Source organism: Empidonax traillii, unplaced genomic scaffold (genome assembly GCF_003031625.1).
Source record: "Empidonax traillii isolate 1590-97213 ecotype Southwest subspecies unplaced genomic scaffold, ASM303162v1 scaffold161:size1573837, whole genome shotgun sequence".
Lineage (NCBI taxonomy): Eukaryota > Metazoa > Chordata > Aves > Passeriformes > Tyrannidae > Empidonax > Empidonax traillii.
The window spans coordinates 419295-436699 of record NW_020955354.1 but is presented as its reverse complement, the minus strand read 5'-3'; the positions used below and the strand labels follow the sequence as shown (position 1 = coordinate 436699).

The window sequence follows — 17405 nt, the reverse complement described above, 5'->3', positions numbered from 1 at the left end:
CAATGAGTCTATGTAGGCCAGAAGAAAGGGAGATGGGAAGAATTGGTAAGGAAGCTGCTGACATGCAGGGCCATCAACAAAGCGTTTTTGTGGGAGAAATGCAAGACATATTTGGCTAAATATTTGTTCTCAGTGTACTCTGTGCCCTGAAGAACATGTGTTTTTCTAACTCTTTTTTTCCAGAGCACTAATAACCAGACCATCTGTTTGCTTCTCTAAATCAGAGCAAAGCCCATGAAAACCCACCTTGAAAACCAATAAGAAATTATTAGCTGTTTTTTTAGTGTTTAATAAACTAATTAACAAATCCAATGACATGTTTAATTATTGCATCCCATGTCTGTGAGTCTGGGGGGGTGGGCAGGACATGGGATATCTTGATTAAAGCAATTGAGAGTCCTTACTTCCTTCTACTTTTTATTTTCCTTTAAAAAAACGTGCTGAGTAGCTCTTTGAAGACTGTTCATATACAGTTGGTGTTGAGCTCATGGCTGACTTGGGGCAAGATTAGCCTCCTTGAATGGATTACTGACAAGCACAGACAGTTTCAAGCACTATGAAGTTCTAACATAGTGGGCCAAGTCAGAAAACCTCATTTCTACTGGTTCTTCAAGTGAACTTGCTGTGGGATCTGGGCTGAATTTCTTCCCCTCTCTCTGTACTTCACTATTCCCATCAGTTAAAAGATAATAATAAAGAAAAGCAACAATATAAGCTCTGTATACAGCTGATGCCAAAAGACTTTCTTCCCTTTTTTTTTTTTTAGTGTCTGTTGCTACCTGTCCAAGGCTCTGTTAGGGCAGATGGGTGTCCTAATATAGGCATGTTTGGTGTCTGAAGTTTGATGGTGGTAATATCCCATTTAGACTGCCTAGAAAAGCTGAGATTATTGCTTATAAAATGCAATAAGAAAGCTACATATTATCAGTATACCACAGTTACTGAAATCTGTAAGCCTTATGGTGAATTAAACATACCATGGTTTGTTCTGGAAGAAATCTGATGTTTCTTCATACAGGCTCTTGATAAAATCGTAATTTATGCAGGCATTCATGAAAAATAGAGATTTCTCAATAATTGGGATTGAATTGAGTTGAATTGAATAATTTGGAAGCAGCTGAAGGATTCTAATATGTATGATGCGCTTGTAATAATAATTTCACCCTATTGCTCAAAGCAGAGAGCAGTACTTTTATCCCAAATGAGAAACATTTGTCTCACATATCTTGAGATTTGCCCCGTGTCTCCTTGTTTTTCTGTGCTATAAGACTAGAATAATCCACTCAGGCACTTACTTATCCTTCCATCATCCAGAAACCTCCAACTGGGTCACCATGCAACCTTCCTCCTCCAATGAGAATTAACCCATTTTCCCCGGTCTGTCCTGGTAACTTCTGACCCTGTACCTGAGCCTTATTTATCCTGCTCCTCTGAGGACAGTTTAGATGAACTGTTGAGGGACAATTTGTATCCTGAAGCAAAGCCACGATGGGAATGTTCTGGATCCTGTTTCCTTTTCTGTAGCTGAAATCCTTGTGTTATCATTAGTAAAATGGTCAAGAGTTTTCTCACTTTTTCAGCTTACCAGAATTTAGATAATTTTTATTTTTATTTATTTATTTTGCAGAGCTCACTTTGGTGGAACTTTTGGTGTCAAAGGGGTCCCAGAAACAGGATTTTTGGTTCACCAGGTGAAGGTGAATGGGCAGCATCAGAGTGATTAGGGCTGTTGGGCTGTGGGAAGCTCAGGTGTTTCATATCCTGCAAGAGGATTATAACTGTGGGCTTGGATGTCTCCTGATCTCATCCCTTAGTGCTTTTTGAAGTTGTACAACTATTTAAATAATTGGGAATGAAGAAGGAGAGGGAGCCTGACTGTGTAGAGAGTAGCATGTTCTTCTGGGATGCAGTTCAAGTTAAGGTCTCTGCTTCAGTGAGTATCTGGAAGCTTTTGAAAGCCTTAGTTACATCTTGATATGATGGGAAATTTTTCAAAACCTTCAAAAGCTTCCTGTGTTGAAAAAATATTTCCCTCCAGCTTTAGTTACTGTATTGGTTTGCCATTCTATAGGCTGGCTTGCTTTTCTGTTGGACACATAGTGCATGATATAATGGTTTTGGCATTGATGTGGTGTGTGAAATAATCTCGACAAAGGGAGAATGTCCTTAAAATGGGAAGGTTTTTTCATAAAAAGCTCTGAAAATTTAAATGAGCTTATTTCCTTGTAAATTGAATCTTTTTTACCTTACTCCCCTATTTTCATGCTGTGTGGCAGGGGCATGGATCAGCCAAGGTGACACTGCATTCCAAGGGACCTTCCTCACTTTCATGGTGTGAAGCCAAAAGCAAACATCAGGCACAGAGATTTGGGTGGATATTAGACAGGACAGTTTTTTACTCCATATGTCCCCCTGTCCACATAAGGGATCAAAATAAAGATGACATCTCTTGCTTGCCTCTCCATTTCTGTCTCTGGACAAATCAGATGTGACCTGGTTCCAGTGGAGAGTTGCACAATGTAGCCACTCAGGTGTGTTGCATCCTTTGGGAACCACGGGAATGTGGACTGATGAACAATAACATGGGGTATGAGTGGCATCTCTATCTGTATAGATGAAGTTTGTGTTAAAGACTTTGTCTGCTACAGGCAGCAGTGCTGTAGAAGGCTCTTTGGACAGGTCTTAGCAATTGAAAAAAAACAAACACCTGTATTTTAATGAAATGTCTAAATAGTGGCAAGAATGTTCCAGTAGCACAGACTTCAGGTGTCCTGAGTTCTGCGTGGATCGGTGCTGGAGATGTGCATGTCCTTGCGTAGCTTTTTCTTCTTGTTGGGCAAGTAAATTAGCTCAGAGAAGCACGTGATTTTCCTTTCTCAGAAGTGATATTTCTGGTAAAGGGATTACACGTTAAGTGCAAACTCATCTGCATTTTTACAGCTTGTTTGTGAGGTCCTTGCAGTTCCATGGTAGCTTTCTGAGCTGTAGTTTTGCTGAGGCTTTTTCCTAGATAACAGTGCAAATATGTATCTAACAACACACAATTCCTGGAAAAATTCCTGAGGTAATATGTGAAGAAAGAACTAAACATTGAATGAGGCATTAGACTTCAGTTTCAAGCTTCTTAAACTTTAGTCACAGGAGAGAATAAAATAAGGTGCTGTTGAATAGATTGTATTCACGTCTGTACTTGTGATTGTATAGTTCAGAGTAGAGTCATTCCTTTATGGCTCAGCCTTTAGACAATTGCTGTAAAAGATTGAGTGGAAAACGCTGGCAGTTTAAAGGGAGTGGATTTTAAGACAGGAAAGCTCCAGGGGAAAAAAACAAAACAAACAAACTAAAAAATTATTCTGATTGCCAACAACTTTCTAGGTAGAAAGCATAGGAGGCATGAACTTGTAATCAAAATTTCAGTTTTAATGAATTACCTGATAGATTATAATGCTGTATTGCATAAGCATTACTGGGATACATCCCTTCAACCTGGCAGGACGTTGTAAACTATCCTGCAATGAGCTGTGCAACACACTGAGCAACAGCGAAAAATGCTTTCACTTTCCTGATGTTGACCAGTCTAAAACTATCCCCACAGTAGGATTTCATTAATGTTGCCTGCTTGGATTGGCAGATATGTTAGATTTGATGGGATTAGGTGAAAGAAGAACTGCTAGTAGCAATTTTCCTAGTGTGGGCTTTTTTTTTTTATTTTTTTATTTTTTTAATCTATATCTTCCCCTTTGGAGCTCCAGCAATTGCAAGCCTGTCTTCCTCAATTAGGCAAGCCTGAAAGCTACAAAGAGCGCGTAGACTCTTGAATGTGCTGTAATTTCTGTTTATCAAGTCAGTGCACATAGTTTTTTTGACATGTGCTTCCTGCCTGATTTTCTAACAATCCTTTATTTTCCACAGGTGGCCGTGATAAACGAGGTGGTCCTGTCTTGACCTTCCCAGCCCGCAGCAATCATGACAGAATAAGGCAGGAAGACCTTCGGAAACTTGTGACTTATTTGGCCAGCGTGCCAAGGTAAAGCTAGAAAGAAAACACTTCAAAGCTCAGGGTGGATGGGTGGGTGGGGAACTTGTTCTTGGCAGTTGCTGATTTCCAAGTATTAACATTTAGTACCTTGAGTTCTTGGGGTGGAGGGACAAAAGTGTTCCCTTCCTCCTCCTGTGTACACCCCGGTGGTTTTTATCGCACACGTGGCAGTGCAGGAGCCCCACAGCAGAGGCAGTGTGAGCAAACCCGGGCTGCAGGCTCCTCACAGCAGCGAGGAGCAGCTCTCCTTCCCTGCCTTTCTGTGCAACTGTTTTAGAGGGTTGCAAAGGAGGAGAGTTCTCAGAGGTCTGCAGTTAAATATAGCAAGCTGGAGAGAGCCTGCTGTCTTCTTGTTGCTTTTTAATACCTTGTGGGAGGTTCAGGAGAGCTGGGGAAGGGGACTGTAATTGCTGGGGAGGAGAATGTGCCAGTACAAGGAGGCAGATTTTCCTGCTCCAGCACTTCCCAGAGATTTCTCCAGGCTGGGGAGGGAACATAGGTGGACTTGAGGGGAAGCTTTCAAATAAAGCCATTTAAAATTGTTCTGAATGTAAACCAACACCTTTCTCCATGTTAGTCCTGTGGCTCTCCTCCAACAGGCAGGTCCTCATCCTTTTCCCAGGGATGCTGGAGGAAAGGTGTGTTGCCAGAGCATGTTTGTCTTTGCAGACTTTGGGAGATGGCTTATAGGGCTCAGTGCCCAGGCAGGTATTTCTGATCCAGCCTCAGAGGGTATGAGGCTATGTATGCCCTCATCCAGCTTCCTTTTCCTGGTTTTAAGCTTGCCAGATATCCTTGCCCAGTAACCACTGCCCTGGCTGTTGAGGGGAATGTTATCCCCAGGCAGGTGAGGGGCTGAGAAGGGATGCTCAGGGTTGCAATAACACACCCTGTGCCACCCAGGAGCAACTTTTCTTTTAAACCCCCTGTTAAACAGTGTCGTGTTTTTGCAAAGAGTATGAAGTTAGGACATGAAAGGCAAAGGTGTTGGCTGCCTCTGGAAGTCAAGGGGTAAGGGTCTCAGGTCACACATGCAGTGTGCAGAGAGCAAAGGTCGTGATTGGTATGGGAGAGGAGGGGTAAGGGCTCTCTGGAGACTCATCACTCCGCTGCAGAGAGTGACTGGTAAAAGCAGCTGCGTGTATCAGATCTGTCAGTGCTTGTTCCCTGGATGTCGTAAGTCCTCTGGTGATGAACTTTTTGCTGTATTGAACTTTTGGTCATCAAGGTTTTGTTAATAAGTTGAATCTCTGAATCTGTTTGCTTTTATCCCCACCACTCCCCGTTTGTCCTCTAGCCAACCCTTTTTTGAACCATACTGTGAGAGAGATTATGGACATGCTGTGGGGCTGGGAGAGCAGTAGGTCACTCACTAGGGGTATATGCCCCAGGGCTTGGCAATCCCCCTCCAGCTGCTGCAGTAATAAAAGTGCTCATTACATATTATCATTTTTTGCATGGTCACAAGTATGAAGATATGACGTTGCTTGAGGTTGCAAGCAAGTGCAGAGCAAAAATGACCTTCTAACGTGTCAACCTTTTTTATTAATTGCTTTTTCCTCATGGAGATGGCAGCAATAGCAAGATACATCCCTTCTGCTCCCCACTCTCACACAACTAAATTGATTGTAGCTCAGTCTTTGCTGCTTTCGGTTGCCTCGCTCTGGATCAGTGCAGCAGTGATTTTGCTCTGATGATGCAGACACTGGGGTCAGAGGTGCATGCTGAAGGAGCCAATACAAGACCTGGCTGCCTCTCTTTCTAGAAACACTAAAAAAGCTTTACCCCCACCAGTCCCCACTGCAAAGCCTTGTCCTGCCCTGATGTGTGAAGCCCTTGGAGGACCAGAGAACATTCCTTCCTCTGTGATACAACCACCACCCTGAAAATGTGCCAGCAGTGAGGGACACATGAAATGCTTCCACAGGTTTCCAAAGGGTCTTTGCAGATTGGACCTCTGGAGACACTATCTAGAGCACTGTCTCCTTCTTGGGGTATTGCACACTGAGGGGTGGGGAGCAGAAAGCAGCAGGAGTGATCAGTGGGTCTTGGAAGAGTAGCCTGTTAGGGAAGGATTGAAAGGGTAGAGTTTGTTCAGCCTGGAGAGTGAGTAGGGTCTGTGGAAGCACATTGTGACAATTCACAGGGCTAAGACAAACAGAAGTGTTACACTGAAGCAAGTGATGCTTAGGCTTGTTATAAGGAAAAGATTTCTAATAAGTTACCTAATTTCTTCTTAAATCCTTCCATTACTCTGTAGGCAAACCTCTGGCATGGGTATAAATGTTATGAAGAGGGTAGGATAGATCAGGAGGTGATGTCTCTTGGTTTCTCCCACTCCTGTTTTATCTGGTGCCACAGGTGTGAACTTGCTGCTGTAGGAGGGGAAATGTGACCACAAACTTCATGGGTCTGGCACGTGGGATTTATGTAACCTGTGTGGTGTAAGGAAACCCTGAAAACTCATTTTCCCTAAACATTTTGTTCACTTTAACAAGGGCAATCAGCAGAGCTTTCAAACTTATTTACTTTTTGGAAACAAATATATGGAAGGAGCAGTTGGAATTCCTGTGACTGGCTCTCAGTTCATGTTTATTCCAGGACCAGTGCTACAGTGACTAACTGCATCAGCCATCTACCAAAATGAATAATTTCATTAGCAGAGCCTCTGAACAGGATGTCAGGAGAAACTGCTCTGATGTTTAGTGCTAAAAGGGGAAGAGTTTTCTGTGCTAGCTGAAAAACTAGAAATTCTTTTTTAGTAAAAAGAGACTGTAATTCATCATATTGACACCAGGATAATAATTCTTTCTTTATTCCCGGTGCATTGGTTTCTGAGTGAGACAGATTGCTATCCAGGTTGATACAATCTGTCACTTAACCCTTGGTTTATGTCTTAATGGAGGGGCAGAGGTGGCACAGCACTGGGAGCTTTGAGAAGGTATGAGATTGGTGATGAAATGTGATGATAGATTAGGGTAAGTGAAACCAGGGTCTTGCGAGCACTTTTGAAAGTTTCTGATTCAGCTTTCTGCAGTTCCTTCTTCAAAACCGGAATAATAATGCGGGATTTCTGAAAGCGGCTGTGTGTGCTTGAGTTAGAGCTGAATAGTGAGGGCTTTCATGCAGCTGGGGGTCACGGTCAGGCAGGTGCCTGCAGGCAGCGGGGTTCCCTGTGTGGTTGAGGATTACTGCGTGGGGGTGAAGACCTAGGAACGCAGTTTGTCCCTTTCCCAAAATGGTAACCTTTCAGTCCACAGTGCCTGGGGTGACTTAGGGCTCCTGGAAGGTTCAAAAGCCTGCTCCTGCAGTCTTGGGTGCCGGGAGAAGGTGGTGAGTGGGTATCTGACGTTGTGAACCGATGCGGTCCTGGTTCGGTGCCCTACGTTGGCTCTTTCAGGCAAACCACGAGGTCCTTTTCTCCAAACAGTTCCACTGTAATTAGTTACTAAGGAACGAAGGCTCTATTCATTAGATGTAAAGGTAATTGCCACGGATGCCAAGTTTCTACCGCTCTGCCATTTTTTGCTTGGTTTACATTTGCACTAATGCTTTCTGGGTAGGCAAAGCTCTGTTTCTTGTGAATCGGGATAGCTCCTATTTATATGCAAATTTAAATGGATGCGATGTTTAGAAATTTGGAGGGCGTGACTGAATGTAGGATAACATGGTGTTTATGATCAGGGAGATGAGGGGGAATCTTCTGGCCTTGCTGAGGATTTTATATTTTAACACCAGCGCAGTGCCATCTATTCCAGTAGACTGAGCTTTGATTTATACGTGTGGAAATGAAACTAACACCAGGCCAATCTCCTCTGCGAGCCCTTTGGAATTAAGAATTAAGTTATGCGTGGGCTATAGGAGGATAAAAAGGAGACAGAATATTATTAGCCTGAGTTATCTCCTCGCACGGAGAAGCAATACGATGAAGGAAATGTTCTCTGTCAGCTACAGTGAATCTTCCGGCTGAACACATCCATCTGTTCTGGAGCCAAGATAAGCAATCTTCTGTGCTCTCTGCAGAGGGGGAAACCCGAGATCCCTCCGAGGCCTGTGTTTTTAAAGACATCTACTTTTTATTTGTCCTCTGTTAAAAAACCTGCCCAAATATTTCCCCGTTCTGGGGGGACATCCAGGGCTCATAACAGCAGCAAAGTGTTTCCAAGGGCCAGCCCTGTGTGTTTGAACAATTCCTCAGAGCTGCCTGAGTTTGATGGAAGGTGCTTGGATCAGTAAAGCAACTGAAGTGCCTCTAATAATTAGTTCAGTGACTGGAGCTTTGTAAAATCAAAAGAAACAATACAGGGGATGGTAAAATGTAGCAATACTCACCCACTCTTGGATTTATTTTAAGCTTTTCTCTGGTGACCTGTGGTACTGTGTATATTAGCTCTTCTGGCCAGGAGTAGTGTGAAACTCGTTTTGTTGATTGATAGGAATTAACAGAAAGTGGAGCTCTAGGGTTTATGTGATCTTAGCACAAAAGGAGCTTTTGAGGACTTTTTTTTTTTTTTTTTCCAGAGGCTATTGTAGATCTACAAAAATAACCATCTATTTAAAAAATAACACCAGGGAATTCATACTAATTTTACCAACTAAATATCTGGTGCCATCGGTAATTATTCCACCATGCGCTTGTATCAAAATATCACAGTAAAAAAATGAAGTGCAACTGATGAGCCTAATGGAGGTTTAGTATTTTCTTCAGATATAATTTAACAAATAACTGTAAGGTATTTTGGAGCAACAGACTCACTGGGAATGTATAACTGACATGAGTGCTGGGGATTTTAAGAGTCTCCTGCCCCCCAATAGCCAGTTCAAATACAGCCTCTGGATTTTACAGTACCATTGTGTGTGGTACTGGTAAGTCATGATATTATCACCATCTGTTTGGGGGACTTGTGTTGAAATAATTGTGGTCTTGGGTTGTCCTATTAAAGGGCTTCTAACCGCACTGCTCTGCTTGGCTTCCTGTGTCGCCTTACTGAGCACCTCAGGACTGTTACATGTTCACTTGTAGGAGATCAGGTCTTCAGAAGAGGATCTCTGACTTCCTTCCAGATGTGGTAACAACCTGTGGAGGCATTATATTCCTAGATGAGTGAGCAGTGGCTATAGTTGATGTTGACATTCTGCAGTGTCTACAGCTGCAAGCTTGGCAACTCCCATTTACCAGAAGCTGCTAGAAAATGTGGACTTCCTCGAGGTGCAGAGGCAGTGATAAGAGCTACCAGAGCATGGGGAGAAGGAGTTATGAGAAAAGATTGAAGGTGCTGGGGATGCTTATGTTAGAGAGGGAAAGTAAAAGTGATGGGTTACAATCCACTATGCAAGACTGAGCTAACGTAAACAATTTGGCCTCAGTCTACATTGAAAATGGGACAAAAATAAAGGCGTTAAAATCAATAGATTGAAGAACTGAAGCAGGTTTCTGTAGCATCCCCATCTTAGAGACCCTGTTAGAAGGCATATTGGGAGGGGCACAGATCTTGTCACTCTTGTTTTCGAAAAGAAGGATGAAAACAGTCTTTCCAGCTCGTGTGACAGTTTTGTATAAAGATGTGGGTTTTTTTTAACAGTTACACAATTTTAATTTCCTATGTTTATTTTTAATCCCTGGAATTGTTTTTTTTTAATCAGCCCAAACCTCAGGTAAGGGGGGGGGTGTGCTTCAGTATTGATTTCCACATTGCTTCCTGCTTTCCTTGCCTGTTGCTGTTTTTTGGGATAGTGAAAAGTCTAACAGAAGCATATCTCTCTTTTGAAATAGAAGCAAGTGAGAGTAACTCAATGTTAATATTGAAACAACCTCATGAAGATTTGATTGCCCTGCTTCAGAACATTAGTTTGGGAACTCAAATACATAAATAAAATAAAGGTTGATGTTATTTCAAGACTGAAATCCTTATTTGAAGTAAATTACTCAAAGGACCTAGAAATTACTTTGCAAATCTTTTTGCAAGTTGTCTGTCTTGGATGCAAAATTTTTTGCACCATTTTGGAAGACCTGAAAATCTGGATTCAGTGTGTTTCTTCATACTAAATTCTACAATATGTCTATGTTCTTAAGTATATGTTGCATCATTTCATTATATTTTACTTGTATTTCAATAAATAATTGAAATTGCTGATTGCCACATGCAGAGAAACTGGGATTTCAACTTGTCATTGTGTTTTTAAGCATTCTATTCAGCACTCAACATCTGCTTAATTTTAGACTATAAATCTGCAGTTGAAAACAGTTAATATGAAGGAATCCCTCATTTATTATGTCTGAATTATTTCCAAGGCAATTGTTCTATTTTGCAGTGTAGGGGTGGGAGCTCAGTTTTCTGTTACTGCCAACCATGCAGACTCATGCTGAGATTTCAAAGTCATATTGGGTTCTTTATGATTCATCTGCCATCTCCAACAAAAATTCAGTGGGTTAATGATTTGTAGATTTAGGATTGTGGAGGTAGCCCTACAGGCCAAGTTTAACATACAAAGAAAAAGCACAGATCTGGAAGGGAAGTTCCTTTTCCTGGCACTGGGCTGTTTTCCAGCCCAGTGAGAGCTCAGTCATGCCTTCTTCAGTGGAGCCAGGGAAAAGGGCTTGAGGAGGCACACATCCAATGAAACAAAGGTCACTGCTTTACTTTGTGCTCTTCCCAGGCAGCAAAGCAAGTGTCTCTACCCAGTTCAGGTCTGATGGCTTTTGGTTTTACTGGTCTGGCCTTTTCACTTCAGCCCCACCTTCCCACCTGTGGGGTGTTTCTCCTCACCGCAGGAGTGCATTCAGACTGCAAGTTCAGAGCAGCCAGAGGGATGGCAGTGAGCAGAGTCCTTATCTGCAGCCCCATCTTCCCATGTCCTTTGCAGAGAAAGCAGCCAACAGGCAGCTGCTGCTCAGCTGTAGCTCTGCAGCACCTCCACACCTGGCTTCTGTCTTTCTTACTGTGAGAGGAGGGATTGGATAGCTCTTAAAACCCTCTGAGAAAAGTCAGAGATGCCTGTGGCCGTGCTTCTCCCATGGGGTAAGGGGTGGACAGTGGAAATAGGTACCTGGAAATAGGTACCTCCTCTACGGGTGGTGATTTGGTGCAGCAACATCAGCTGAGCATTCTTGATGGATTGATGGGCTGTGCCAAGGAGTCTGTCTCAAGGGTCTGAGCTTTGCCAGGGTCCTGAGTAAACCTCAGCTGTCTTCTCAGGGGAGCCTCAGATGCTGCTCAGCAACTCAGCATGGGCTGGGGGTGCTGCTCTCTGGCTCTCACACAGGATGGTTGCCTGTCCTGTGCAACTGCTCCCCGTGTTGCAGCATCTCTGTTAGCAATGTTGTAGGTAGTACCTGACTGTGTTTCCAACAGGGTGTTCATGCTGAGAAGGATTCTGCTTGGATTTCTCCAAATCTAGAGCAAACAGTAGAACAACCCCCTTAACCATCTGCAGCTGCCACTGTGAAGATATGGGAGGCACCATGACTGAGTGACACTTGGTGGCACTGGCAGGATCTGGAGCCTGATCCCATCCCCTGAGCTGTCTCACGTAGAGCTGTGCTGCACACTCTGCTTTTTGAGCTCTGTCCAGGCCCTTGGACTGGGGATTAGATCAGCATTGTTCCTGTCCTAAATGGCTTTTGCATGCTGGTTGTACTGGCATTTACTGCCTGGAAGAAGGATCTGAGGTGATGGAGAAAAGGCAGAAACTTGTACACTAGGATATATTCTGCACCCACTTGCTGGCGAGGGAGCTGGCGGGCACCGCAGCCTGCTATAAATTTTAGGCAGAGCCTCATTTTCTCCATCCTCTTTGTCAGTGGCTCTCTGACAAGTGGTCGGTGAGTCTCTGCAGCACACCCATCCGGCCCTCCCTGGCCTTTGTCATGCTAGTGCTGATGTAAAGCTGCTGCCTGTTCATTGTGGGCCTTTTAACCATCAGAGCTGTGGCTCCACAGTTCTCCGAGAGATCCAGGCAGCAGTGACTGGGAGAATTCCTTGGAGAAGGCAGGTTTGTGTTAATGTGAGCAGTAATTCAGAAAAGCTAAAATTAGCAGACATTTTGTGGGAGGGCTGTGCTGGCAGCAGAGCTGGCACCGGCCGTGTGTGGTTCCTCTTGAAGCTGTCAGCAGCCGTCAGTGGAATGTGCAGTGGCTCAGCCAATCCTAACTTTTCTTTTAGGTGATCTCTTTCCTACGGTTTTTGCAGAGACTGTTCCACTATGGATGCTTGTGTTCCTCATCAGTAATTCCAGTATGTGTTATATCCTCTTTACTCTCAGAAATTATTACAGTTTGGAAGTGGCTTATGCCATCCTCTTCATGGATGTCATTAGAAGCAGGAAAACAACTGCTGTGCTTTGCAGACTGCTTTGTAATGGGAATATTGTCAAATGTCAATGGAAAGCTCTTCCATACTCCCATGGAGAATGGATGAGACCTTTACTGTGTGCCAATATGGAACAAGTAATGGGAGACACAGAAGTGGAGTTGTCTCAGCCCAGACTGCCTGATCCTTATCCTCTCTGGATCTGTGGAGCTATTGTGGATGCTGCTCCAAAGTCTGGATTCCCCAGTCTACAGCTTGGGTAGGACTGAGGATGCATCTTCACGAATATATTTTTAGCTGTGTCTCCAAATGAATGATTAAAAGCTTGTGCCATCGTGCTGTCTGTCAGTTACTGTTAAACCAAATCTGTCAGAGAAGACTCTCAAGAATAATAAATTCCTACAAATTTAATGAGAATAGACAGCTGCATCAAGGAAAGAGACCTAATTAGTGTCCAGAGAGAGGGAAAGGTGGTCTGAACTTAGCCCTTTTCGGAGACTGGAGGTGTGGGGGCATGGCCAGAGCATGTTAGAGGCACATTTGTTATTAACCATTAGAGAATCGACGTGCAAACCACCACCAAGGGTTCGGCAGTTCCCATGCTCATAAAAGCACGTGCTAGTTTATAGTATTAGAAAATTGAATCATACTAAAGTAGAACAATGACCAATTCATGGTTACATGTGGGATTGAGCAGGCTGATGCTCTTATAAAGTGGAAAGTATGGGTTGAGACTGGCAAAATTTGTCTCAGAGGTTGGGATGCTCAATTCCCTGCTGTTTGCAAAGGGAATTGGTGTCCAAGTTTGGTAGACAGTTGTAAATCTCATCAATGGTTTCTTCTCATTTTCCACAAGGTGCTCCTAACCAAGTCTGTGGTATTTTATGTCTTCCTTGTGGATCCTGGCACTGCTTCAGAGCTCCCTGTGGATCCTGCAGAGCTGTTTGCAGCAAAATGTGATTGTAACTATGTGATGTGAGACTGTTGGGCTACTTCGATTAAGAGAAAAAATAAAGAGAGAGAAAGAAATACTTTAACACAAAGTATAATCAGAAAAATAAGAAATGTAATTCCAGACTCCCTCCTTTCCCCCCAGAAGAGGCAGAAAAGTGTAACACAGACATGCTTTTGGCTTGACAAACATTGTCTGGTCTGCAAAGTGTGCCACAGGGTACTTTTCTACTATTGACAAGGGAGTGTTGGTTTCCCTGCCTGTGTACCACAGGGCCTTACTTCATGTCTAACTTTAAAGAGAAACCTTAATCTCTGGAGAATTTCCAAGCAATATAGTATTTTAGAAAGTTCCTTTGTGGTGCTTCGCCAACAAGCCCAAGGATCAGAACAGCTCTCCCTTGTCCTGTAACTGTTCTCAGGGAGACACCTTCCACCTCCTGCACACACCTGTGCTACAGCGCAAACAAGAGAAAGGAGGAACGTGCTGTAGGCTTGATGCTGCATTTACAAGGGGCATCCTTGCTGAGTGCTCTTTTTGGTTAAAGTCATTGGATAGAAATTCTAGCAGAGGACTGGTTTTGTAGAATAACTACATCTCTCTCTGAAAATTGTAGCAGCAGCAGTTCATCTCCAGCCAGATTCAGGCTGCCTTCATATGCCTTTCCTGTGCCTTTCCCCCATTTCACACATGAACACAAAAATCTGACAATCTCTAATATTTATGCAGTGTTATTAGCAAACTTCCACTAGAAGGATGACTTAAGTGTGATAGATTATTTATTTGAGCATCTGGCAAGCCAGATGCTTCTGCTATTGATGTTGTCATCGAGGATTGAATAAATATTACTTTTTTGAAGTTTAGTTTGAAAGAATTAGTCGTTGGAAACCTTTGCTTGGTAAAACTCAACCCTTCTTCCTCCACCAGTCCTAAATCAGGGTCCAGCATACAAGCAGTTATAAAATGTTACCCATTTAAGGAATGGAATAATATGGATACCAACACAGCATTGATACGGAGATGGGTGGGATCCTTAGCAGGAACTTTATGGCAGTTTAAAATACACCTTGTACCCATGCAGGGGCTGTGATACTTTAGAACTCCAGGGAGTGTTTCCACATTTTCCCTGCAGGTTACCATTCTGCAAGGCAGGGTTCGTGGCTCTGGTGTTCTTGAGGCATGATCTGCAAAACACTGAGTTTCAGGTCAAGACTGAATGCTGTGTTCTGAAGTGCTCTTGCATTCTATTGAGCTGCTCCGTGGGCAAACATCACGTCCCACCGGGAATAAAAGAGTTTTTTCCCCTTGGAGAACTCCAAGTGGGCTTCCTGTACATGTTTCATCAATTGTGCACGTACACTTTGTATGTTGTATGGAAAAGTCATGCTGTCAGTCATGGTGGATGGAGACTAATACTTGTTAAATTATATTGCTATAAACTATACGTCTAGAATAGTTTCCCCTCATTCCTCTTTATTTGCATGTTAATTTAATGCTGCTGATAAATTAGCTGCAAGAAAGGTAGGCTTCTGGTACTGATTATTGTTCTTTCTTGGCTAAGTACCAACATCATCCCTGGCTGTGATGATTAGTTAGGTCTCTTCTATCTCAGTCTCCTGTGATTCAGCAGCTGACTGCCCCAGAGGCCAAAGTCCTCTGCTAATGCAGCAATGCAGGTTTTTAACTTCTATCGCTTTTCTGTTGTGTGTCAGACCTAACTGGAGACTAAAATTGCATTTCCTTTTCAGTAGAATTAGCAGCTCTTCTTAGCCCACCAACTAAAGACTAGGTTTATTATCAACTCTGCTCATGTCTTTCGTGATCTTTGTAGATGATAAATAATCACTTGGAGCCCGAGGTTTCATTTAGCTCACCCATTTGGGTCACGTTTGCACTAAGGTAGGTGCCATCCTAGAACACAAGAGAAGACACACAGTCAAGAGTTTCCTGCATTTTAGTTCAGGACTCAACACTGGGTTTTCTTCTCCCTTGGTTTAACTGTATAACCTGAATTTACCAGTCTGTACAAGAGACACCTCCCTAAAGTTTGGGAAACCAAATTAATGGATATTTTTACATCTTGAAGATATAAAACCCTGAGTGGTTTGGTTATAGGTATTCTGTATGAGGCAGAAATGCGCATCCCTTTAATGGCATGCACTGATTAGACTTCTGATTTCTGGGAAACGAGGCCTTAAAGCTGCCTTTCCCAGTGCTGAATTGGGAGCACTGTGCAGGAAATTGGCCATGTACTGTGTCACTGCCTGACCTGAGAAAATATTCTTGAAAAACCCATCTCCATTACAAATGTACCTTTTTGCCATGCAGTGATTTTTGGGAGTATAAGAAGAATGTGGGGGAGAGCAATAGTTCCAAAATCCAACCTAAATAAAAAGCAGGTGCCTGATTAACTAATGGGTGATCTTTCACATTGGAAGAATGGCTGGAAAAGCTTCCTTGTTAGTGTATTAGTCTAAGTATTAATCAAATAGACAATATGTTCTTTTTCTTTAAGACCTCTTTTTTTCCTCCATTCACAAGACAGAACTGAACTCTTACAACACTGATTAATCACATCCAATTTTGTGGTTATGTCCCCTTATTTCTCCATTCTTCTGTTTCTACATTTGTAAGTGTTCAGAAATTGCATCTGGAGAAGCAAACATTTCTGGGATCACAGATTAGTTTAGATTTTGCTTCCCACCGGAGATTTGTGGGTAGGAGCTGCAGTTCCATTCCAAAATCTAATTAAAAAGCAGGTACATAGGAAAGTAGTGAACAATCTTACCCGTAGGAAGAATGTCTGGGAGCTCTGCTTTGTTAATGAACTGTTAGGCTAGGAATCAAATACACAAGCAATATGTGCAGGTTTTTTAGAGTTTCATTCTTCCCTGTTCACAAGGCAAGACCCAACTGTTATATCATTCCCCACTTACCAGGCTTACTGGAAATCTCAGTTTCTCTTTAATTTCCAGAACAGCCACCCCAATGATTTTGCAGTGTCGGATTGTACGTGGTAGGTGACAGGGAAATAGGGTCAGCTGAAAAGGTTTGCTGGGATTTTCATTTTGGAATGAATTGTGTTGGACACTTCACCTCTGTAGTTTTATGGACTGTTAAATTGTATCTGTGGTATAATAGCATCAGCAGCACTTATCTGATGACTTGCTGGGCACTACTAATTATATGAAAAAGGCATAAATTTTTGTTAGGTAAAATCCACTCGATACCTTTGAGAAAAAGGCCACTTGAGAATCCACCTGCTCTAACTTTGACATAAGGTTTAGAAATATTCATCAAAGTGAATAAGGTGCTCGTTGTCTTCATTACATATTTCATACATTCCCAGGGGCACTTGGAAAATTAAAGCAGACGTGTTTGATAAGGTACAGAAAGTGGAACAATATAAATCAAATGAATGTATTGTATACAAGACCAGTGCAAAGTTGTCTTGATCTCTATTTCTTGGCTTTTGAAATTGGTGAGAAGTCAGTATTTTCCGAAGCTGAAGTCCATCTTGCCAGTATTGTGCTCACATTGCCCTTTTAGGGGTTGACTTATAATTGTTTTTACAAATGAAAACATATGTTTCCCTTTTATTTTTGTGAGGGTACAAATGCACAGAGAACTTTAGCTGTGTTCATGCTGCCTTGAAAAGATGCCAGAAGTCAGATGTGTAATTAGGGATTCTGTTAAAAGCCTAATTCCTGCACCTGTGAACATTTTTTTGGCACATAGCTTTTTGAGTCCTTGCTTTTCTTTCTGTATTTCTCATTCTCGTGGCCGAGAACTAAGTTCCTTTTTCAAAGGAAGTTGTCAGAGATCTGCTGGTGTGTAATTTGTTCTTTGTTGAAGTCCAATGCAAAAATGTGGTTTTCTCTGCTTTTGTTGTTCAGTGAAGTACTCTAAAGCATAACATTAGACCCTGTTTTATTTAACACCTGATTACTCATGGCAAAGTTCTTTAAGATCCTTCTTAACATGTTACATGTTAAGATGGTACACCAGGTTATGACAGCGTTCTTGTAGTGTGGGTTTGTTTGTGCAGTGCTAAATACTTCAGATGCTGTGGCACTTTATGTTCTACGTCATGTAAGTTCAAATA

The 17405-nt window shown here is 42.6% G+C and overlaps 1 protein-coding gene across 2 annotated transcripts in view; it reads left to right on the top strand.

Annotated features, from left to right (window-relative positions):
• KALRN (kalirin RhoGEF kinase) overlaps nucleotides 1-17405 on the top strand; it is a 498966-nt gene that overhangs the window by 167188 nt on the left and 314373 nt on the right. For both annotated transcript variants that reach the window (XM_027885121.1, XM_027885122.1), the window contains exon 4: nucleotides 3913-4027. In XM_027885121.1, coding sequence (XP_027740922.1) covers nucleotides 3913-4027 — 115 coding nt within the window. The remainder of the gene's footprint in view (nucleotides 1-3912; nucleotides 4028-17405) is intronic.